The sequence below is a fragment of the Thermobia domestica genome, chromosome 1 (assembly GCF_964235325.1).
Source record: "Thermobia domestica chromosome 1, izTheDome1.hap1.1, whole genome shotgun sequence".
NCBI lineage: Eukaryota > Metazoa > Arthropoda > Insecta > Zygentoma > Lepismatidae > Thermobia > Thermobia domestica.
Genome location: NC_137454.1, coordinates 219241991 through 219268055, shown reverse-complemented (window position 1 = coordinate 219268055; position 26065 = coordinate 219241991). Strand labels below are relative to the sequence as shown.

The 26065-nt window shown below is 35.5% G+C and overlaps 1 protein-coding gene across 1 annotated transcript in view; it reads right to left on the bottom strand.

The window, feature by feature from the left end:
* bchs (WD repeat and FYVE domain containing 3 bchs) overlaps positions 1-26065 on the bottom strand; it is a 232287-nt gene that overhangs the window by 86503 nt on the left and 119719 nt on the right. The window contains exons 27-34 of the mRNA XM_081770205.1: positions 24909-25126; positions 22735-22922; positions 21934-22082; positions 17850-18051; positions 13028-13201; positions 11667-11868; positions 10732-10945; positions 9040-9132 (exon numbers count right to left, since the gene is read on the bottom strand). Of these exons, the coding sequence (XP_081626331.1) occupies positions 9040-9132; positions 10732-10945; positions 11667-11868; positions 13028-13201; positions 17850-18051; positions 21934-22082; positions 22735-22922; positions 24909-25126 (1440 nt within the window). The remainder of the gene's footprint in view (positions 1-9039; positions 9133-10731; positions 10946-11666; positions 11869-13027; positions 13202-17849; positions 18052-21933; positions 22083-22734; positions 22923-24908; positions 25127-26065) is intronic.

Sequence of the window (26065 nt, the reverse complement as noted above, 5' to 3'; positions counted from 1 at the left end):
TTTCACAGAGTGGAGCTTATTTTTGTTTATCAGGTTTCAATTCGCTTGCCCGTTAGCGCGTAGAGTGGAGGAAACAGCTACTGGCATTAGAGCATGGGAGAGTGTGCTCAAATGCAACTCCAGACAATCCAGCATTATTGGCTGTTGTAGCAGCATATTTGTTTCCCCAAAATTTCAACATGTCTCGGCATCCAGCAAACATCGATGACACAGCTCTATTGCTGTAGTTGATGACATCTCACCACAATGTTTTGCATCAGGGCGTGCCTAATAAACCCATTCTGCAGGTTTTTAAATAACGCCTTGCGAGTCAGTACAGGAAGTACATGACGCAAAGAGACCTGAAACAAGTTAGTTCAGCAGTGAATACTGAACACAGGAGATGCAGACTAAAAGACATGAAAAGTCAAATGAAAACAAGCGTGAAACAAAACTATGTTTTCAATCACTTTACTCAGAAAAACTAAAAGATACGACCATCTTATGCAGATCAGGCCACAGTGAGGTCTATGGGTGAGATGAAAAGAAGCCTTCAATATTCCAGAGACATAGGAATCATATCATTAAGAATCAATACATCTCAAGTATCCACTGCACTTAAGGCCAATACCCATCAATAATTCTCAATGAGTATTAAGGATGGTTGTGAATGTAACAAAATAAAATCTGTAATGGAAACGTTGATTATAATTTTGAAATGCATTGTAAAATTGTCAGACACTAATATTTTTATATCTATTTATCTATCTATCTATCTATCCATCTATATATATATATATATATATATATATATATATATATATATATATATATATATATATATATATATATATAGGGTGAGTCAAAAGTCCTTGGACACCTGTATAAGTTTCAAAATCGACGGGAAAAGTAAAAAGTGATGATGGTAACAGAGGTTTGATGAGGGGCCACAACTTTTGGAGTGTGTCATTCATGGCCGCCATTTTGAAATCCGCCATTTTGGATTCAGGTCAATTTTTTTTTAAATAGGAAGGGGGGTGTATGACACATCAAATAACACTAGCTTGAGCTCAGGAATTTAGTGGTGTAATTTATTTATTTTTTTTTTCTATCTTGTATGGTTTATAAGTTATTAATGTTCAAAGGTGGAAAATTACCTTGATACTGACCCAGTTCTTTCTTTGTTCCAGGTGATCTAAAATGGGTCTGACACGTGAACAGAAGATCGAAATCATCCTTATATCAGGGGAACGCAGCTACCGAACAATAGCAGCTGACTGCAACAGATGGCACCCAGAGAACCGGTATCGCACAGCACGGTGGCTAACGTGATCACCAAATTCCGGGAGACGGGCTCTGTTCAAGATAGGGCACGTAGTGGGCGACCAAAGGCTGCCACCAATGAAGAAACTGCAACGGCGGTTGTTGTGTCGCTTGCGAAAAGTCCTAAACGAAGCACCCGTCGTGTGTTCCAAGCATGTGCAATAAGCCAATCCTCCGTTGTACGTTTATTGCACGCCAATTAGTGGCACCCTTACAAGTTGCACATCCAACATAAACTGAACGAGGATGGCCCTGATCGCCGGTTGGAGTTCTGCATGTGGGAAACTGAACATGAACTGGATCCTGCGTTTGCCAAGGGCATACTGTTCAGCGACGAGGCGTATTTCACTTTGAACGGGGAGGTTAATCGACATAATTGTCGATACTGGAGTGACGCAAATCCGAACTGGGTTGACCCGCGTCGAGAACATAGTCCCGCGAAGGTGATGGAGTGGTGTGGCATATGGGACACCCGTATCATTGGGCCATTTATCATTTACAACACCTTAACTGCACCACAGTATCTGATGCTGCTGCAGGACCTTGTGTTCCCTGCCACAATGAACGCTGACGGCATTTTTCCATCTTATTTTCAGCACGATGGAACCCCTCCACACTATGGAACAGAGTGGTTGCGGCGACTACAGTTGTGCATTGCACTGGATGGACAACACGTAGAACATGTGTTGTAGCATTCAGTATCTAGGTAATTTCCCACCTTTGAACATTAATAACTTCTAAACTGTACAAGATAGACAAAAACAAATTACGCCACCAAATTCCTGAGCTCAAGCTAATGTTATTTGATGTGTCATATACCCCGTTCTCATTTTAAAAAATTGACAGAATCCAAAATGGCGGATTTCAAGATGGCTGCCATGAATGACATACACTCCAAAAGTTGCGGCCCCTCATCAAACCTCTTGTTCCCCCATCATCACTTTTTACTTTTCCCGTCGATTTTCAAACTTATGCACGTGTCCAAGGACTTTTGACTCACCCTATATATATATATATATATAGTGTATGGCGATGAATTCGTTGTACAAAAGCAGAAGGGTGATTCCTGAGAGCAAAACAAACAAAAAAGTTCTAATAAACATAGGGCGAAAATCGCGTCGTTTACCTGTTATAAGCTGCTGAAAGCATGGGAAAACGAACTTTAGAGTTAAATATTGCACAGACTACTGAGCGTAGACGTGATGCGGCATGATATCATCAAAGGATCCTAACCTGCTCTATCCAAATTTGCAGTTTTCAGATTTGTGCAATGGCGGCGCAAGAATTCCCCAAAAGATGTTAGGAATTCACGGACATTTTATGACGTAAACTGAGTTGACAAGAGTATGTAAAAGACGTCTCACTACCTACCACGTGGCAGGTCAATACACATACACGCATATAAAAGATGTCGAATAAGATAATAATCACTGTGCGGGGTTGTATACCTCTTCAAAAAGTACTAAAGCGTTTTTCGCAGTCCTTTGCACCTTTCAAAAACAAACCGCGTAACTCGATGTTATATCACTGCGCGCAAGAGTATTTGCTGATTGGTGAAGAGGAAATTGTTTCGTCTGTTTCCCGCAATATTTCTGCTGCAGCACGTGCATGTAATTCTGCCACTACGATGTGCATTACTCGTCTTACTCTCACACCATCGCAGCAATATGGGGCAAAATACCCAATATTATATAATTCCCCCCTCCTTTAAGAGCAACTGAACATTGTTATTTTTGTCCAAATTGTGATTTCAGATAAAACTACAATCAATTATGTCAAATTATCAACTGAACGATAAAGAGATGGCTCTGGTATGTAACAGCAAGGATATTTATCATTATGGGAGATTATTTCTTTTTCATCAATTACCTAAATCATTACACCGCATATCCATGACACAGATGGTACTTTTCCCCTTAAGTTCAATTTGTTGATCTGCTTTCTTACATTGTATAGCATGCGAACATACAAATAGTAACTTCAGTACTACAAAGTAAGTAAATAAATAATGAAGGCCTATATATACTATTCTATGAGAACATGAAAATTAGTACTTAAAGTCTTAATTTTCTTTAAGTGAACTGAACAACGTTGATATCGTTTGATAAACTATTTTCTTTTCTTCTGCACTTTCGGGTTTGTCTTGTTTATGTTTAACAGAATAACTCGGAGCGGCAGGTAACCCGCTGGCTTCCTTGGGCGACATATTTAAATTGTCGCGCGCACTTCGCGTGTTTTGTCATTTGTTATAACAGTTTTCTTTTACAAATTCGATTTTGGTTCAAGATTTCGATCCCATATAGATACACACTTTGAGTCGGATCCTAAATGTTCTTACTACGCCTTAACAATACATTAATTAGCATAATATATTGCAGTTGTTGTGTACTATTTGCTTATGGAAGAATCAACTGTTATTAGTCTCATTTTCAATGTTGCTAACTTATAGTTATTTTTCAGTTTCTTACAAAGAATCGTTGTCAAACAGTTGTGTAATTTCATGAAAATGGGTTAAGAAAAAGAAAAAGAAATCAAGTGTACTTGCTGTTCTTATTGAAGATATTAAGTTCCTTACAGTATTTCAGATCATAGTTTGACTTTCATAATAGATGAGGAAACAGTCAATTAAAAAAAGAAAGAAAGAGAGAGAGAGAGAGAGAGAGAGAGAGAGAGAGAGAGAGAGAGAGGATAGAGAGAAGTTAAAGAGGGTAAAAAAATGTTTTACTGATTAATTACGAAGTAATATGAGGATAATTTTTCAGTTATAATTTGTATATCGACTTTTTAACATGTGATCAGATTAAATTACCATTTAAGAGATGCAAAAACTGAATATTTGGGCCAGAATTGACAAAATATACAAAGAAATCTTCAACATTTAAGAATTTTATAACATTGGATAGGAATGTTTATAACTTTTGAGTCCTATTTTTTATTCTGGCTGCAGCGAAATTAACAGAAAGTACTATATGCATGTTAAATAATGTGTCTCTATTCCTATATAGAATCTTAAAAAAATTCTTGGAAATTGATGAATAAGGTATCGATAGTCTGCATAATCTTATGACTGAAATTTGTTTATGGCGTAACTTTTCTGTTAGATATCAAACGAAAGGATAAGACACGAGGATTCAAAATATATTTTGTAGGTATTTTATTACATAAAACAAAGGAAAGAAAATAATAAATTCTCGATTCAATAAATAAGTAAACTCAGCAGTTTTCAAGTTCTTGAAGAATGAACAATTGCTTATTTCAAACGCTCGCTCGCCTGTAATGGAAACATGCAAGGAGCTCAATTATGAAATGAAATCTTTTGAGTTTTACGCCTCACGATTATGCCGGCTAGGCTAAAGGAGACGGTGATGATGAAAAAATGAATGAAATGGTGGAATGAAAAAGTGGAAGGAAACTGAAGAACCTGGAGGAAACCCACGCGCACAGTGTTTGTCCACCACAAAGTTCACTTGGCGCAAGCTGGGATCGAACAAAGGACCCCATGCGCCAGAGGTGAACGTTCTACCACTCAGCCAACGCGGCTCCCCAAGAACTCAATTTTAAATATAAGTGGTGAGTACAACTGCACATGTTTCTAGATCCGATAATTAACTCCTTTGTGGCTATTTGATTCGCGTACGCATCATTGAACGAGAGATCCGTGTTCGATTTCCGGAGGGAGTTTATGTAGTTCGCATCGCTCGTTAGGCTGTAGGTCCACATCTCATAGGGCCTTGTTGTTGAAGGGGACGATAAACTTTAATCCATCCATCCAACCATAGATCTGCTAGTAGGGCCACTAAGGCATCATATAATAGTGGCTCTGAATCCTAACATTTTAGATAGATTTTCAGCTAGAGGAAACTTTAGGAGTGGGGATAGTAAGTTTTAGTGTAATTTACACCGGTAGAAGAAATTTAACGTTCTGCCCTTCTTCTTCTTGGTGCGTGTCTGCGTTTACATAGTAGTTCGAAGATTCAGGAGAGCAGTGCGTACGCCACTGCAAACGAGAGAAAATGGTTTCTGATTCTCCTATCACAAGCCCATGGCATTTCATTTTTAATCTAATTGTTTTCCCCCCTTCAGTTTATTTATTCATTTCTTAGCACAAAATTACATATAACATTTTTTGTTTAATTAGTTGGCAACATTTCTGCAGTGCAGTCTGCATTGTTTACAAAGGGTGCAAAGCTTCGTGAAAATCAGATTAGTAAAGACGTTGTACAAGATTTCACTGGAAATACCACGTCGCTACAATGTAAAAATATGTACAATACAAGCCAATAGGTAACAAAAAATAAATTCCGATTGCTAATCTGCTCATATTAATGATATCGCAACACTTTTGAGAACGCGTCTACCTTTAACACTACAGGAATTGAACAAGAACTACTACTAAGAGGCAAACAAAGAACGTAATAATAATAATAATAATAATAATAATAATAATAATAATAATAATAATAATAATAATAATAATAATAATAATAATAATAATAATCCTAACTGTTTGAGCACATTCATTTCGATCAGTACATCACACAAATGAGACTAGAGTACTTTCTTTTTCTCAATGAATAACAGATCGTCATGAAAAGAATTCGGATGTCATTAATATGGGCAGAATAGTAATCTCAATTTCTTCATTTTCTGTTACCTATCGGCTTGTGTAGTACGTATTTTTACATTGTAGCGATGTGACGTTTCCAGTGAAATCTTGCACAACGTCTTTACTAGTACTTTTTGAGGAGGTATGCAACCCCGCACAGTGATCTTTATCTTATTTGCCATCTTTTATCTGCGTGTATGTGTATTGACATGCCACGTGTTATTATTATTTCCAGGTAGTGAGACGTCTTTTACATACTCTTTTCAACTCAATTTACGTCATAAAATGTCTCGGAATCCCTAACGTCCTTTGAGGAATCCCTTGCGCCGCCATTACACAAATCTGAAAACTGCAAATGTGGATAAAGCAGGTTAGGATCCTTTGATGACATCATGCCGCATCACGTCTACGCTCAGTAGTCTGTGCAATATTTAACTCTAAAGTTCGTTTTCCCATGCTTTCAGCAGCTTATAACACGTAAACGACGCGATTTTCGCCCTATGTTTATTAGAACTTTTTTGTTTGTTTTGCTCTTAGGAATCACCCCTCTGCTTTTGTACGACGAATTTAGCGCCATATTGTATATATAACTGAAATTTTTCAAGGTTTCTTTTCTTTAGACAATTGAAGTAAAATATTTAACTTTTCTACAACAAACACTACCTTTATCTTTCTAGTTAGCTGATAAGGGTAAACGCAATCAACATACTGAATTTATTTCCATAGGAAGATGAGCATTCAAAACTGATCTTAATGGACATTATTTAGTTACAAGTCTGATTCTTAAAAGTGCAAGTTTACATCACTTTTTTAAGAGATACTCAGGATACTTAAATAATACTTTCAAATAAACTTACCAACACAAAAACACTACGTCCTGCGAAAAAGAAGGACTTAACACTGTATTATGCTTTAAATTTGTAAGACAATTATTATCATGCAATACAATAAGCTATCTAAAAATGTAATTACTTTACTATTGTTAGTATCCCGTTCTCCATCGACTGACTTTCAGCTTTATAATGTATAAACTGATCTTTTTACACTATTATGCTAATATAATTTGACGTTTATAAACATTCTCCACAAAAACTAATGTAGATTTGATTTTTAAAAACCAATAGACATACTCCCAAAATTACAACCTACTTTATACAGTTTAGTATTTTGATTAAAGGTTCAACAATATTTCGGAAAAACCTGCTTCCTTTCTTAAGTAGAAAAGTATATAGAAACCTACTGATTCCTAAACCACCAAGTTTGCAATATTCCACTTCTTGTTAACATTTAGTGTCCCTTTTAGCACCAAGACTATATGAAACGTGGACTTACAGTTTAAAGTAAAATCCGAACCCACTGTAATGCGTTCAAATTTTTCAGTGCTCCTACCGAGAATCGAACCCAGGACTGTGTGCTTTCCACTTCTTTGCATAGAAAGATTATTTACTAACGAATATTCAAACTTAAATCACTGTGATATCACTTAACTATAAAGGTAACAAAGAAAGTTCTGTCGCTTTTTGTGGAGGTCTGTGTTCAATTGACCCTCACACTGTGAGTTGAATGCGAATGGAGATAAGGCGAAGGTCACTTGTCGGTGTGGGTATATCCAATATACTACCTGGTTGTGGCACTTCAGTTGCACCATGAACTTATGTAAGAACAGAGTGAACATAGGACCTCCACAGAGCGTCATAAGGGTGTTCAAATTGGGGACAAACGCCCCTGCAGCGGGGCGGAAGATATGCCAGGCCTTTGGTGAGGGTATCGTGTCTACGCGGTCAGTGCGGTGGTAGTTTAACAAGTTTATGGACGGTGACGAAACACTCGAAGACTCACAACATGCCGGAAGACCAACACATGTACAAAATGATCTTCAGGTAGCAATTGAGGCGAACAGTGGCAAGTCATGTGAGGAACCGAGAATACAATTCAGTGTAAGTAGAGAAACCATTCTGTAGCACCTCTATCAACTTGGGAAGCACTACAAGTTGGGTCGATAGGTCCCACATGATTTGACTCCGGGCCAGAATGCAACGCGAGTAGACACCTTTGTTTCTTTGCTGTCTCGTCTGAGGAAAGAGCCATTTCTGGACAGGGTGTTGGCATGTGATGAGAAGTGGGTCCTGTACGAAGCTCCACGGCGTCATCATTGGTTAGCGTCCCATGAACCGGTTCCAAAACAGGCGAAACTAGTACTGCACCAAAAGAAGGTCCTCCTGTGTGCTTGGTGTACTGCTCATGGCATCCAGCATCGGGAACTGCTACCTGCTGGTCAGAACATCAATACAACTGTGTACTGTCAGCAGTTGAGCCGTGTTCAAGAAACACTCAAAACTCTGGAGCCAATATTTCTGAATCGCAAAGGAGTCCTCCTGTTACAGGACAACGCTAAGCCCCACGTGGCTAGGATGACCCGGCACACCATTCTACGCCTTGGACGGGAAACACTATTGTATCCGCCATACTTCTCGGACAATGTACCGTCCGATTATCGCCTGTTTCATTCCTTGGACAATCATCTTAGGGAACGCCAGTTCAAATTCCTAGTAGAGGTGGAAAATGCACTTGATGCCTTCTCCTCATGGCTCACCAAGTTCTACCGCGATGGAATCCATGGCCTTCCAGAACGTTGTCAAAAGATTGTCGATGCTGAAGGGGACTATTTTTGATCTTCCAGGTACGTCTTACGTGACATATCGATGTTGGAAGGTGGTAGTGAGAAAGCGACAGAACTGTCTTGGTTACCTTTATATTTATAATATGTCTGATAGTTTAGGAATCAAAGACTCCTCGTTATATATTCCAGCGTCAAAAATGAACCAGATATTTTCGAAATAGTATCAAATCAATCATGATAAAGATGCTTTGTGAGGTGAGTTGTGTTGTGATTTCTATAGATTTCCGTTTGTTTAGGACATTTAATTTTTACTTAAGGAATTCATACTTGTATCTAGTCACAATGGTTTGGAATTTTCTACCTACATGATAGAAGAATTTAAAACTGTGATAATAGTCTTTTCCACATCAAAGACAATAAAAAACAGTAACGAAATAATATTTTTATATGATTACCATAATTTTCAAAAATATGGGTCTTCATTAGTAACAGAATAATGAATTTTACTTACGATATCTTCATATCTGCAGTAAGTTGCAAGAGGCAATACGTCAGACAACCAACAAAATCAAGTTCATGATTTCCAGCTCCAAACACCAAGCTCCTGAAATGCAGAACAAGAAATTAATATCTTAACTATTTCTCCTAAACACAATGGTTACAAAGTTCGCATTTTTCACTAATTCCTCAAAATCCTAAACTTAATTTCTCAGCATACTAGTTTAACATTGGCATTACAGCTCATGAAGGGCTTAGTCGGCCAGATTGGTTTCAATGCTACGGCCATATAGGCTCCCATTACAGTTTTCTTGACTTTCCACACAGCATTTCTCTATCTACTTTAATTTAAATAGCTCCCCAATTATCATATGTGATACATTTGTGCAGATGGCAACGTTACAAACTAACATTCTTGTTTACAAGTGACATCAGTCATATCGTAGTGTAGCCACAGGTACTGCTTTTACGTAATATTTCATGTATATCCGTAAGTTTTACAACAAAGGGAAAAAAAGAATAGCCTGAACCTAATCAGATTTGTGTGAAGACCTAATAACGTTTTCAATCTTAGAATTTATTTATTTGCTTCATAAAATTCTACAAACGTTGTTCTCACAACACTCTTTAAAACTGCCATACGAATATATTTTCTCTTAAGACCTACATTTTTTTTGTTCAGATTGTTATGCATTTTCACTCTTTTTTTTTTTTCTAAAGAATTTCCATTTTCTCTTCAAATCATATCACTTCAATACTCGTATACAATAGCTAAACACACCGAAAATTAAACTATATGTACTGGCTTTTATTACTCTAGCAACTCTAAAAAATGCAGAAAACCACCCCACATCTGCCTTCTCAATATCCCTTTCGCCGAAGTAACTCCACGTATCATAACAGTACGAAAACAAATGCCGTAACTCATCAGATACGTAGTACCAGTGGCATAACTTACACACTCCCTGAGGCTAGTAGGTCCAAAAACGTTCAGTGGTTACTGAAGCATGCTTGAAAATGAGTTCAAAATAGTACCGGGGCCTCATAACGCATTATGCAACGTAATTTTCCATACTTCACAGCCCTCTTTGAAGTATATAATTCTTTTTATTCTCTGGCATAGACCTCAAGAATCGATGTGTATTTCTACAGGTAATAGCTGAGTAACTTTACCCATGGAAGTGTATCCAATCGGAAGGAGTTCGCATCGTATACCCCCGTCGACTGCCTCAGTTGCTATGGTGGAGGGATAGCTAAATAAAAACTAAAAGTTACGCCAGTGCGTACTACCTCAGAATTAAATCCGACTAAAACTACTCGATGAGCAAACCAATACGTTTATTATAAAAATTTACGTGTAACAGTTTCGCCAACTATCCACTTTATCAAATACTATCTGATAGTGACTGATGAAGCCAAGTATTTTTACAATAAAAGTATTGTTTTGCTCAGCGAGTAGTTTTAATCGGATTTAAGTCTACTAAAGCAAGCTTGTACATGGAAAATATTACCTCAGAATGCTGAATCTCACTGAAAACTGAAGTCGGGACCTCACACATCAAAGACAGAACTAGTCGGCTACTCGAGGGCATATACAGTGCATTATTCATACGTAGTTCCGAAATTTCTTGTTTTCAAAATTCATTTTCTTTGTTATTACATTACCAAATAGGGAAATAAGATTCCAAAACAATAATTTCCATACCTGTGAGTAGTTAGTTTATGCAATGCTTCTAACACTGACATTTGGTCAGCTATGGATTCTGTAGGTCGAGAGAGAAGGAATAAAATTGTGCGATTCAGGCAGTGATAGATTCCTTCCAAAGATAGAGATGTTATGCTCGCTGGTCGTCTTTTAGCTTGGGAGATCAACTTTATCACAAAATCAAATACTTCATGTGGGTCTTTTGTAAATGTACCTGTAAAACAAATAACAAGAAAAGTAATATAAGTACATACATACATTACGAAGTAGAGAAACCATCTGCGACATTTTTTTTCTTAATTAAATAGTATGACTAAGCTACAAGTGCCAAGGTATTTATCCCAGCAAAATTATTTTCGGAAGCAGCTGCTGCTTTTATCCTCGGTCGCTTCAATTACACGAAACTATGAATACACTAAACTCACATATTTATGTGTCCTTCATTAAACAAAACATAAAAATATGAATATTTGGGTACAAGGAAAATTTTAGAATTTTGGAAGTCAGAGCAGTAATGCTTTTAGGAAGAAGATAACCAACGGGATGTAAATCTTCCTTTCTACAATCAACGTTTAGTTTTCTAATAAAATATGTGAGGAAAAATGCAATAACTTCTTACCGAAAAGTTCACTTTTAGATAATTTTGGGTGTTTTCTGAGAAGTATTTTTTAATGAATATTGAATATACATCCTTAGTTAAAATATTATTTTACAAACATTAAAGCTGAACTGTCTGTTATCCAGGATCAAAACAAATCGCTATTTAAACATGCTGTTCCATATTCAATGAAGAAAAGAACTTCAAGAAAATAAATAAAAATAACGTTGAATGTAAGTAAAGATTCTTGAACCAAATTACAAAATTTTAACGTAAGCTCATCGGTAATTATTCATAGGCTACAAAAATTCAACTTCGTATAACTAATTAATTATACCTTGCCATAATTTGTCCACCAGTCTTCCAGCTAGATAGAAGACATTGGGAGCAATGTACTGTGGGCTTCCCCCAGGTACAACTGGAAGAGCAGCCTGCTCTCCTATCAGAACATCAGCTGCTAACAGATGTTCCATAAGAGTTCCTAGAACCTCCGTCTGATAGCGGCTCTGTTGAGCCCCACTTGAATTCTCTGGAGAAGCCTGTACGAATAACAAAACAAAAGCATTTACAAAGATACAGATACTACATCTTCATTCAGAAAGGAATATTCAAACTTTGATTAATCATTTCATTTTCTCATATACACGCCTCATTATATTTATTTATGCTAATAAAACCGAATCTGACTAATTATTTTACAATAGCAGCCAATATTAAATACCATTTTGTATAATTAATTTAACTGAATTAAATATTTCGACTCCCCCCTCCCTCAAAACAAAAATGCTACTACAAGAGGATATAAGAAGGTAGGATGAAAGAATACAATTACCAAAAAGATATAAGAGGAAAGTGAGGTACGCAGGAATTTTAATGAGGGAGTGGGGTTCATAAGCATAACACTAATCGAACATTATTCCTTTGATATTCAGTACATAAAATGAGACATCTAAAGTATTCACAAGAAAGAGGGTTTGAAATCTAGAACACTGTTTCATTATAAACCATGCATAAACTAATTTTTTTATTAGTTTATTCGAAAGATACCATAGTTTATTAAAAAAAATACCGGAAGGTGAAGCAATCCTTCAATGGAACATCAAATAAAAATTCTGTCAGTAGGATAATGAGATAGATGGAACAAGATAATAAATACCGTATTTGCCAGTATGTAAAACGCATTCTGCCCCTTTGAGGATAGGTCAAAAAAATTGAACGCGTCTTATATGTCGATAGAGAGATTTTGATTATTTCAGTTTCAATAAGCATTTCTTACTCTGTATTTCTTTGTGTCTTCCATGATTCCTCACGGTATGCAACAGCATTACAAACATGTACAGTTCAGTGGCTTATACGTATTTTGGATAGAACTCTTTATTTACTGTTTCAAAATATGTATGCTTTTCTCTGGATGTATATGCGTTATAGATATTTAGACATGCGAGTGCGATTCAACATTTAGTTAAGCAGTATTAACCCGCATATGTTTCTTACTAAAGTATCATTTTGTACTTTAATCTTTATAACACGCAGTGGAAATTTTTTTTCTTTCCTCAGAACTGAATGCAGGAAACAGAGTGCGTTTTATATGTCAAATACGGTAATTAAAGGAAAACAAAATAAATGCAAACAAACTATATGAACTCTGAAGAATCTCTCTCTCTCTCTCTATATATATATATAAAACACGTAATCTACCTCTAAAACAAGGTCTATAACAGGAGGTCCTTTCCCAGACACAGGCAAAGATAACGAATCTACTACTATCACTCTCACGAAATCCATAATAAACTTCTTTGCTGGGTGATTGGTCAATCCAGGATCCTTAGAAGGAGAACAGATAAGCACTACATTATCTGTTCCAGGATACGACTGCAAAAGAAGAGAAATACTTTTTAGTATTATGACGTAAATGCTACTAGAAACAGTGACTCGTATATACCTTTTAGTATTATGACGTAAATGCTACTGGAAATAATGACTCCTGTATACGTTTTACTACTATGATGTAAATGCTACTGGAAGCAATGACTTCTATCACATAAAATTCGACTCATAAACTGTAATTCGCGTAATTCTACATGGAAATGATGACTTACTTGTAACAAGCTAAATGTGTTCTAACATTCCACTTACAATTCTAATATTTTGTACATAAATATTTCAGCTTCCAATCATAATAGAATACGGTAAATACCCCTTTCAGTATTAACGTACGTAACGAAATTCAACACACAATAATCAAAAAGCTACAAACGTATTACAATTTACTGTCATCTACATTAAGATAATAAATCCCTAACGAGCAGATGATTTACACTAGTATAACACTCAATTTCACAAATTCAATATAGCGAACGTAGGAAAAGAGAGAATTACTTAATGAACGTAAGAAATAGTTTTTTAAATTAAACTAACTTACCTCCGTGTTCCTTGAAGTCAGGTAGATGAATTATAGTTTCTGAATATTTCGAAAAACAAAACAGTTTCTCTTTCAACAGACAAAAAGAAATGAAATGAAATCTTTGAGTTTTACGTCCCACGGTTACGCCGGTTAGGCTAAAGGAGACGGGGATGATGAGTAATGAATGAAATGGTGGAATAAAGAGAGTGGGAGGAAACGGGAGAACCCCAAGAAAACCCACGCACACGGTGTTTGTCCACCACAAAGTTCACTTTGCGGGGGCTGGGATCGAACCCGAGACCCCAAGCACCAGAGGTGAACGCTCTCTACCACTGAGCCACCGCGGCCCCCTTTTCAACAGACAAGTCTTCTACTTAATCATGTATCCGTAAATTGTTACATATTTTTGGTTGCCTACTTTATTTCAAGGAACATTGAGAACACTGGGGAAAGATTCTAGATAAATAACAAATTTCTGACTTTCCACCACGGATGATGAGAGATTTTAAACTATTATTACATGTTCCTTCTAACTTGTTTAAGATAATAGCACGATTTTCAACGAACGTAGAAAGTCCGGAATTCTCTATGTCTGTCTGTCTGTTATTTGCGTTTAATTTTGAACCCTGTATTGGATAGAGCATTAAAAACTAGCAGAGAAAGTGATTAAATTATTCGCGCCACTCTTACCGTTCCCGAGATATTGGCCAAAAAATGGCCGATTTCCAAAGATTTAAGGAGCCATATCTCGGGAACTCTAAGTCATAGAGAGATCATATTGGTGTTATCAATATCTAAAAGGACGATAAATATTTTGGTACCAAATAGTAACCGGTGGCCACTGTCCAACTGGCCACTGGTTTGGCCAATTGGCCAGTGGCCACTAATTAATATCGGAACCAAAATATTTACCATCCTCTTAGGTATTGATTAAAACCAATATTTTCTATCTGACTTACCGTTCTCATGATATTGGCCGAAAAATGGCCAATTTCTAGATATTTAAGGAACCATAAGTTGTAGAGAGATGATATTGATATTGATCAATACCTTAGAGGATGGTAAATATTTTGATATCAAATAGTAACCGGTGGCACTGTTCAACTGGCCATTGGCCAAACCAGTGGCCAGTTGGACAGTGGCCACCGGTTACTATTTAAACCAAAATATTTACAATACTCTTAGGTATTAACACCAATATCGTCTCTATGACTTACCGTTCCCGTGATATTGGCCAAATATGGCCAATTTTTAGATATTTAAGGAGCCATAATTCGGGAACCATAAGTTGTAGAGAGATGATATTGGTTGATCGATACCTAAGAGGATGGTAAATATTTTGATACCAAATAGTAACCGGTAGCTACTGATTGTCTACTGGCCAACTGGCCACCATTCCCCAAATATTGGCCAAAAATTTCGAATGTCTAGGTATTTAAGCAGCCATATCTCGAGAACTGTCAGTCATAGAGATATGATATTTTGCTAAATTTTGCGAGAAAGAGAAGAAGGTGCGGATAAAAAAAAAAAAAAAATTTACTTTTACATCTAGGAACAATGACAGTTATCCTTCCCGCTCCATCTCTCCATTCTTTTTAAGTTCGTCCTGGCAATGCTCTTGGAGCATTCTCAACTAGTTTTTTATAACCTAATATGGATATTTTATTCTTTTGCATGAATTTTGAAACTGCACTCTGAATGTGGGGGCAGGAGGCGAGAATGCTATTATTCCGATATTTAACTATTATTTCTTCCATGTTTCCTCTAAAGGTTGTCAAAATCACAATACTAAGTGTATACGGAAATTTCATAATCGTCATATGCACATCTTATTTGCTTCCATTACACTCCAAAAAGATGGGGAAACGGTGGGCAAATTCAATACAAAGGATATTGGCGAGAGACCCTCTGAATTGATACGTGGATTTGGAACGGATAAGATCTGGAAATCTAGTGAATGGGTATGTGAACACTTTCCCGGGTTCACCAGATTCAGCTGATAAAAATATGACAAACTGTCTTGGTATGCTGCATAGCTGCGCCTTATAATTTCGCTTACAATAAAAGATTTTAGAGACGTCTGTGACTGGCTATTTACTTTACACAAATAAATAAAAATATCGATATTAACTCTTCATGCCAATGAAACTATAATTCGAGAAAGAATTTCTATAGATCAATATTGAGGAATTTCTATTCATTGTACCATTTTATATCTCTGCATGAACTAGTCTTACATGAATTATTACTATTATTATTTAGTTGTTATTTGGTTCATCTGAAAATGTTTCTAGTAGTATAAGGACTTCTGAAACTTTAGCTTCAATAATTATGGAAAAAAACTGGTGAAATGAGAAGGGAAAAATCCCCTGAAAACCCATGGACACAATGTCTTCACCACAGGCATGGCCTAGGATCGAACCAGGAAATCCCCGCATGAGAGGTAAGCGTGCTACCACTGAACCACTGTGTCCCCAGATATTACTTCAGATTTAATCACAGACTGATTTGAAGTTTGCTTAGTCTGACGGTGAGATTAATAAATTAAGAACTGTATAATGAAACTCCATTTACAAAATGCAGTAACAGGTCTTATTATCATAGTCCCTTCATCTTACAGAGATTGTAATGTCAAATCAAAATCTATGTGGAGAGCACGTATTTTTCTTCAATCTAGATTTTTGTGTAAATCAGGATTTAAACTGTAAGTGTCAATTTATCATTATTAAATATATGTGTAAGTGTCTATGCCCATTGCACCGAAGAAACGAAAAATATATTCAGCAAGTTTCTCGATTCACAGGTTTGTATATGAAACAAAATAAATTTCTTTATTGTCCCATGGTTACACCCTTAGGAGACGGATGATTAATGGAAGTGAATCATAGTGATTTTTTTTTATCCTCTTCCACCGGGAATCGAACTCGGGACCACATGCACCAAAGGAACATGCGCTGAACACTAGACCAGAGGGCAGGGTAGAGGTCTATAAAATATTTGTGTTTCTATTGATCTTATCTTTCACTGGGCGAAGCACAGGCACTTGATTTATGTTAATTGATTAATACATAAATCAAATATTCTCACTAAGAAATTAATTAACACTCCTAACAAGATTCTAAAACGTTACGTAATTTTTCATTCTTTTTAACTGCCGGTGGTATTTTAGACGTCTACAATACACTGAATTTCACTGAAATTTATTAATCTCCTAATCACTAATATGAGTTATAAATTTAAAAATCTAATCTTTACAGAGACTAAAAGTAACCATTAATAGTTAATAAAGTAACTAACTTTATTATGCCTGTATATTTATCTTGTGAAAACTTTCAGAGATTTTTGTGTTCCTTTGGTTAAAATTAAATACACAGATTTTTTTTCCCTATGATTATGTTCCTAGGCTAAGGGATACAGTGACCATGACAATGAAAGAAATGATGGAATAAGGAAGGTAGGATTCACGCACATGGGTTTGGATACCACAAAGCCTACTTGGCGTGAGCGGGTTCGTTATGCGTAAAAGGGGTATAATCACAGTCTACGAAACATTCATAACTAATTTTCAAAAGCTGGAAGAAAGAAAAAAATGCAATGCCTTTGTAACATAACTGAAAAAGAAAGAACGACGAACATTCATTGACAGGAAAGCATTCATAATATAAAAGCACTAAGTATTGTGCTTCACATTCCTATGTCCAGTAGCACCTTTGGGAATTTGCTTTCTCAGAACATCAAACTGTGAAAAACTTGAAGGTAACTTATATTTTTAGTAAATTTGTTAATGGTACTATTCCAATTCTTATCCAGTCTCCTTTCATCCAGATTTAGCTGAGACTTCCTTGTCCTAATGTAATGCGACTTTTTTCAATACATGTTCCTTTCAATTGGAGAAGTAGTTTGGTGAATATTCTTAACATCCTTAATAGTGTAGTTTGACATTCCTAAATATTTTGACAACCAAGAAACAGACGGATCATGATCCTTAAAATCTCTTATATGTTCCTTAATTTAGTGAATTTTTAAGGTAATAATGATATTCTAGATATTCTTCCTATTAATCACAATTCTAAATTGCCAAATTTTAAATTTAATTAAATACAAGAACTACCTTACCTTTACTTCATCCCCTGGAGTAGAAGCCTCACTACTAGCCTCACTAGATGACTGACGTGGGAAAAGTGTCCCCGCTAAAGCATTTAGTACCTCACCGCTCATAAACACAGGCATGAAATCTGCTACGTTGTGGTACAAGAAGAAAAGAAACTGGATTATTGTAACGGGATAGTCTCTAAGCCATTCGGGCAAGCTATCTGGGCTGGAAGTACAAAAAAAAAGAAATATATTTTATTAATATGATACAAGATTCTCACAAAAATGTTAAGTTTATGTAATACAAAACATGTGTAGTTCCCCGCCTCCGCGTATACATAAGAAAAAATTATCAAGATACTTCTCTTCACATTTATTTTAAAGTTCATTCCTCTCATTCTTAGACTCAGAATCCTGTATCACACAAAAGCGAACTTGTAAGAAACAGATGAATATACACTATTTATTACTAGCTTAGCTATCAAAACATTTTATTTTTAATACAACTGCTACTACTCTAGACTGACCACTCCTAACCTCACCCTGTCTTTCCCATTCAGTCCAGGTTACTAACAAATAATAATCCTGAACTCCCTCGAGGTTATATACTTAAAGAGTCCGCGCCCTTGGCGCAGGCGAGCTGAGTTTGATCCTCGGTGGGAGCTCATGTGATTTAGTTCCCATTTTGAGCTGTAGTTCCACGTCTCATATAGCCTCGATGCTGAACGGGGCATTAAACTCAATATGAACGAAGTCCATAATATCAAATAATCATTAAACCAAGACCTGGAAGCTTATTTATTACCTCCTGAGATTCAAGTTAGTATTTCATGGTATCAACTAACTGCAGGCATCGGAGCGTCTAATGGCATTGAAAATAGCTACTTTGTAGATCAAATAAAGTACAAAAGGAGACTTCGTAGACTAAATATAGCAAAAAGAGGAGACTTTGTAGACCAACCCGCCTCTGATAAGGAACTTCACGAATCACCTTTCAGTCATAAGTTAGAAAATGTAACTTTTTTATAGTAATTTACCCCTACCAAGATGCCGGTTAAGACCAGAAATAAATAAATAAATAAATAAATAAATAAATAAATAATATATATATTCCAATCTTCACAGATGATTAAATACATTTATAATTTTCGAACATATATAAAGAAAGCTGATGGACAACTCAGCTGTACAGTCTTCAACACTTCAACAGAACAAAGCTTTTATTTCTGGTCCTGGATGGGGATTGGCTTTTTTCAAAGATACAATAAAATCATTATGATTTGACATCTGAGGAGCATTATATATAATATTAAAAAACCTTTGCACTTGGATAAACTTTAGTTCTTTGACTATGCATTAAGAAAGAGCATTAGAGCATTTCTCTTCTTTTCAACACTTTTTTGAACAGCTTGAATGTCATCTTCTTTCAATGACATGACACCTTTCAACATCCCCTAAGCGATTTGTGCCTCCCTCAGGTCCCTTTTTTTAAGAGCTTTTCGAAGTCTATCTGTGACTTCACCAAGCAGAGAAGTTGCAGATGGTCTCACAATAATTCCTCTTCCTTTCACTAAGCTGGCTTTCAATTTCTTCTATGTTCTTCTTAGCACTTCTTGTATTTTTAGTTTTTGTTCTTCTGTTTTTTTCAACTTCTCTTCCTCTTCTCTAAGTGTGGCACTTCTTTCCTGGGCTAGTCGCTGTTCCTCCAGAAGTGTTGGTAATGTTCATGAGCATTTTGACCCAAGGAAATCATCTTTTTACAAATTAGAACGAGATGAGACTTGTTGTCATAAAACTTTGAGGCATCTTTCACAATCAAAGTACTGTTTAAGGTTCTACAAATAATGTTTAAGGTTCTGAGTCTTTTTCCTGTCAGAGCATTTTTTGATACTGAAAATCTCCTTTCAATATCTGTATTACCATGGGACAGGCAGCGTGTAGCTTTTATTACTTTACTTACTAGAAGAAATTTTGGTGAACCATCCGCCTTCTTAAGTCCCATAATATAAGAACTAGAATGCCCTAACAGGGAAATCTTGATGGTATTGAACTCCCATACATCGAATAGATCCGCCATTTTAAGGGTGGCAAAAAGGTAATTGTTTCGTAAGGCCGCTTACTAATCTTTTAGGATACACCTGTTCAATTGTTTAAAAACGTGCGAAAATTATACGTTTAAAACATTCAACGGCACTTGTAACAAAATATTCTGAAAGTGAAGTGATTTCCTCATTTCTGTTACCCTATAATAGTCAATAATATGTGGATGTCGTCGTTATTTCGTAACATTGAGGAATATATACATACGAGGAGTGTCCGACGTTTTTGTCCCTGACTGTACTTATATTTGGCACTCATATATCATTGTATAGTCACAGAGACTCAATAGGTGTACTTCATTCATTTACTCATGAAGACCGGAGATACGGATTTTATTTGCTCGTATACATCAGTTAATTGAAACTTACGGAATACATCACCTTAGAGAGGAAATTCTCGAATCGAAGGCTGCAATGAGACCATGCTCGAATTTACACTGCGACATAGCAAAAGGCGTATCTAGTTCTTATATTATCTCAATTTACAACTAATTAAATTAGGATTCCCACTTATTTTGCAAGTACGAATTCACTTACGTTTCCAGATCATGATTTATAAATTTCCGATTCTACATATAATGGAAAAAGGCATCTATATTTTCCTCTTGCTATGGGTTGACTCTGTATGAACATTTATATAGTCGTTAAGCCGTAACATTATTTTTAAATCGGAATGCTAAACAAAAAAAGTTCTGCTGTAGCGAAATAAAGGTTTAGAAACTGAATTTGAGAAGTATAAATCCATACTTAAAATTCTTTTACTTTTCCAGGTTTTTAAAGGTTTCTATGACTATGATCAAATTCTATGACTTTTGAGTTAGATAAATTCCCTCACTTTCCCGGTTTACTAGGTCGATGGGAACCCTGTTAAATAAAGAGAGGTGGTAACCAGTGTCTCTTCAAGGCCTGTCTTTTGGGGGGCACTGCCCCCCCCCCCCCACTCTGAAAGTGCCCCCTCGGAGCAGGCCAAAATAATACGTTTATAATATAATAATAAATAGAATAGTATCAGCAGTGCCCCTTCGGAATATTATTTCTGAAACACTGGGTGACTTGTTGCGAATTACCTTGTAGTTAACAAAAAAAAGTAAGACCAACACATAAGAGTCTCCCTGGCAACCTCCCTCTAGGCAGACAGAAATCCCTCCAACCTCCCACACAAACACGGACTATATTTATAACCTTGTATTTGTGTATTTTATGTTATTTATCCCTCCAATTTCTATTCATCATCATAATTTTCTTCTTTTATTTAATTATTGGCAATTTCTAGTACATTGGCCACAATCCAAACAATATGACTAAGTAAGGATAAAAAAAAAGAGACTTAGTAGACTAATGTTTCAAAAATAGAGACTGATAGAGACTTTGGCCAAAAAAAGATACTTTTAGATGAAAAAGAGACTCGCTCCGATGCCTGTAACTGTTTATTCACGACATTCTATGCACATAGTCATTTTCATAGAAGGAATAATGCTCTCTCAAGAGTAATACGAAACTCTTAACGTTGCTATTTAATTGAAATTGATCTCAAATAGCTTGCCTCAGAATTTTATTTGTATTATAACGCTGTTAATCCGCTTTGTTAAATATCTTGGGATTGTGCAGGGCCACGCCAGAAGCCATTAAGTAATATATAGATCCTCCTTCAATCTATATCTTTCAAGTCAAACGGATTTGTATCATACTGTGTGTCATAGTGTTGTGGACAGATTCTACGAATACCACAAGGTTGATAAAAGACCCTTTCTTTAACACTTTTTACATCAATCATTGAAATTACGTCAAAACCTATATATATAAAAAAAGACGTAAACTACACTAAAATGTCATGTTTAATCAATAGGATACCATACATAATTTTGATCTACTCGTATTAAAGTATTAGAATACATTCCGTTCACTTAACTAGTGACATGTTACCATTGAGATCACAAACGTGAAGGAACACTTGAAATATAATCAATGGGCATATGAAACCAGCTATTTAAAATAACTGAATTATTTACCTTTTTCCTTCTTGATTAAGCATTGTTCGCACCATTCCTAGAAGAACGATGATGGCTTCTGGACAGAGTGTAACTTTTCCAGCCACGTGAGTGAGGGACTGACTAGCAGGAACGCCAAACATAAAATTCCATACAGAATCTAAGTCCAACTGAAATAATACCAACATTACATTAGTACATCCAATATACACACACTGAGGACAAAAATCATTGTTGAGATAGTAACCTTTTACTAACCTTTTAACATAGTAAATCTTTCCAGTGAATTCTAATGAGTTAATTTGCCGCGAACGGTGCGGATTTCATCTAAGTTTTCTCTTCTTTCCCTTTTCTTTTTTTAAATGGTAAAAAATTGTCCAAGATAGGAAATCACTTCTTAATCGATAGAAATGTATTCTTTTCCTGAAATCTGTCCCACTTTTGATTACATTTTTCCTCTTCAAAAATATTCATCTCCCCCCTCCCTCCTTATTAAACAAGCCTAATAGAAGCAGTAACTGGATATTAGCTCATAAAAAATTTAATCCGAGATCTGACATTAAAAGATCAGTATATCCAACCCAGTACGTTAAATGTAATATTAAAATGAATACATCATAACGTTAACGGCATTAATATGAAACAAAACAATATACTAATCCTTTTTTGTTATATGGATCTATTACTTTTTACCTCATTCAACAACTGCGGGACTATCACAGTGTGTGGAAGTTTATTTTACAGCACATATTTCAAAATTCTTTCGCATTACTATCTTAAAACTAGAAGTACCACACATGTAATTACGATACTTCAACATACCTTTGAATCTGCTGGAAGAAGCTTAACTGGTTGCCCCATCATAAGGGCCATTAAAAGAAAATAAACTTCAGGTACATCAATATGTTGAGGCATTAGCCAGTTTAATCGTTGAAAGCCAGGTACGTTGAAAGCCTCTGTTTTTACTTCACGTGTAAAAGTCTTGGGATTTGCAGTGCCAATCTGGTAACCTACAAAAAGTAAATAATACATTCTAAATACGGCATTTGCATCATATTTTTGATTATTATATACAAATATCAGTAAAATATACTGTCAAATTTTCTGCTTATTAACAGGGAGAAAAGGAAGGAAATACTAACAAAAATGTCAATATCAACAAGCTCTCATTTCGAAAGTTTGAGTACCAGAGTGGTCATCTTCACTTTAAAGAAAACAAAAATTACAGCTAAATTCCCTTTCCTTAAGGTCTAATATCTTACTATATATAGGTATGTCCCTAAAAATATGAGACGGGAAAAAATCCATAGTAGACACCAGGACACAGGAATAATACAATACTGTAATTATGTCAATCTACATTGCGCGTACCCTACTTTGGCTCTAACACTTGAATTGTGTTATCCAGTTCCAGAACATCAAAGTTTTAAATGTGTACGTGTTTCTTATTTATTATGAAATTAATACTGGAATAACGTTTAGTGTCAAGTTTTATTTGAGTGCTTCAGCATTTAATATGAACGAATTAAGTAGCTATACTATATTAAATAAGATTTAAGGAATTCATTGAATTCACATATCGATAAATATTTTCATACTCTTCTGACAGCAAGGGACTGCAATCTTCTTATTGAGTCAAATTCATTGAAATTAACATGTCGTATTTTATAGAGCATGGAAATGTTAGAAGCTTCAATAGGGCTCAAACCCAGAAAGTTTTCTTTGCTCTGTCGTAGTGCAGGATCATTTCATTTTGAGTACAACCTTTAAATTTAGATCAAATTCGCTAAAATATGTTCTAATTTCTGAGATCCTGATTAAATGTCTCAATTTTGAAGTCCAGAAACTGACAGTTTCTATTGACTACGGGCTGTTACACTTACTCTCAAAAGTGCTTTTGCAGTGAGCGTAATTTTACAATGGAACACTCAATCATGCCTTTGGGAAACTACCTTCCAAATACAGAAGATAGAACTAATGTGAAGTCAATTATTAATTACCGAAAACAATTAGTATCTCTATGACAAGATATAAATCCCAAACTCTATTATCTAAAATATAACTAAAGATGAACAAATGTTAATATGATGCAATACTACAAAGCCAAACAGACTTTTATGCAGTAGGATGTATGAATATTAAACAGAACAATAGCGATGAAACAGAATAACAAGAATAATATTGTAAAATAATACTGAACAATCAAATTTTCTCTTCATACTCTCGAACTTCCGCTCCGGCTAAGTTGCCATTAGATCATACAACTATACGACAACTACCTGGCAATATACCAATTACTACACCCCAATTCCCAAAAATATTTCCTTTATTTACGTTTAATATAAATAAATAAATAAATGAAATAAAATAAAATAAAATAAAAAACTGATCTCTCTTTAAAAGGTCATATTCTTGTAACCATAACGTAAGAAATTTTAATCGGCTTAAAAAAAAAAAAAAAAAAAAAAAAAAAAAAAAAAAAAAAAAACGAAATAAGGTTTACATGTGTTTAATTGCATCTATGATAAGGATACAGAGATCTTCAAAGGTTAGATGGGTGACTCAATCATATTACTAGTAACAAAATTGTACAATAACTACAATAAACGTATTTTATTTCACTCAATTATTACAATAAACGTATTTTATTTCACTCAATTATTAAGTCTTCCACTAGCGAAAACGACTGCTGCTTTTCTTCTTATTACCCGTTTCACTAGGAACTATTCCAACACTAATAAAAAGTTTAACCTGTGATTATACTGGGAGAATCAAGAACATACTTCGAGCTTCATGAATCGAATTCGCAATCTGATTGCACTGTGATTATGTTACGTTTACTCTATTTGTTCTGGGATATTTTAGTAACATTCATTAGCTAGGACAAAGCGAAATTGGATGTAGGACAGTCTTGGCTCACATTCATTTGATATCTCTATTTCCATCAATTTCGTTTAGAAAAATATAAATGAAATACACTGAAAAGTTGAACTCACCTAATACAATGCCAATTTTATTCTGTAAGACAGGCTCTGTCTCTCGAAGCCAACCACCGTTTGTCGTTCCTTCTCTGAACTTCTGCAACAAAGGGCTGCATGAACAAAGAATCACAAGGATTCTTAAGCCCCAAACCACAGTTGAAGGGTGGAGATGACCTTGCAGAAAAAGCAATACCCAATCGAATCCAAGAACTCGTGAAATTTCTTCACAAAACCTACAATAATAATAATAATAATAATAATAATAATAATAATAATAATAATAATAATAATAATAATAATAATAATAATAATAATAATTATCATCATCATCATCTTCTTCTTCTTCTTCTTCTTCTTCTTTTCAAAGCAAAGATGAAGTAATGACGATTCCGAAACTGAGGACCCTCCAAAATTGCTTCCACACATGTACATCAAAATTCAGAGATAAAATATTTACTTTATTGGCGAAGGTCGGACACTAATTGACCAGATTGTACTGTTCCTACACAGATTTCACAGAAACAAATAACATTAGTACAGTTCATAGCAAAATTTCGCTTCATAACAATGAAGAATTCTAAAGAACACTTCAAACTGATTAACGAGTTACTTATTGTTTTCCATGAAATATTAGGTAACCAAGAAAGTTCATGTGGTTTTTGAGAACAGTTAGTGGTGAAATTGATTCTGATGATGTCGTATGTTTACATTCCTTTCAAACCTTATTCAGCAGAGAGTTGTTCAGTGCACCACGTTTCGCTATCGGTTTTGTAGGAAATGCAATCTTCGAAAGAACGTCGTTTCGAGAGACGTCAGTAAGGGAATGGACTGCTCAAAAGTGGTTCAGCCACTTTTTTTTTTTTTTTTTTTTTTTTTTTTTTCGGAGACAAGAGACTTGAAGACAAGCCTTGTGTTGGTCGTCCATCCGCCCTCGACAAATTCTAGGTAGAGCAGGAAATTAAACAGAATCCTCATCAAACCTGCCACGAGCTTGCACACAGGTTTGGAGTATCTGACGAAACCATTCAATCATATCTTCATAACCTTGAGATGACATGGAAGCTAGCAAGTGGGTTCCTTATGTCCTGTCCGAGGGAAGCAACCTTCAACGGTTGTCGTTGCTGTCGCTCCATAATAAAGCCTCGTTCCTGGACCACATTTGGACATGTGAC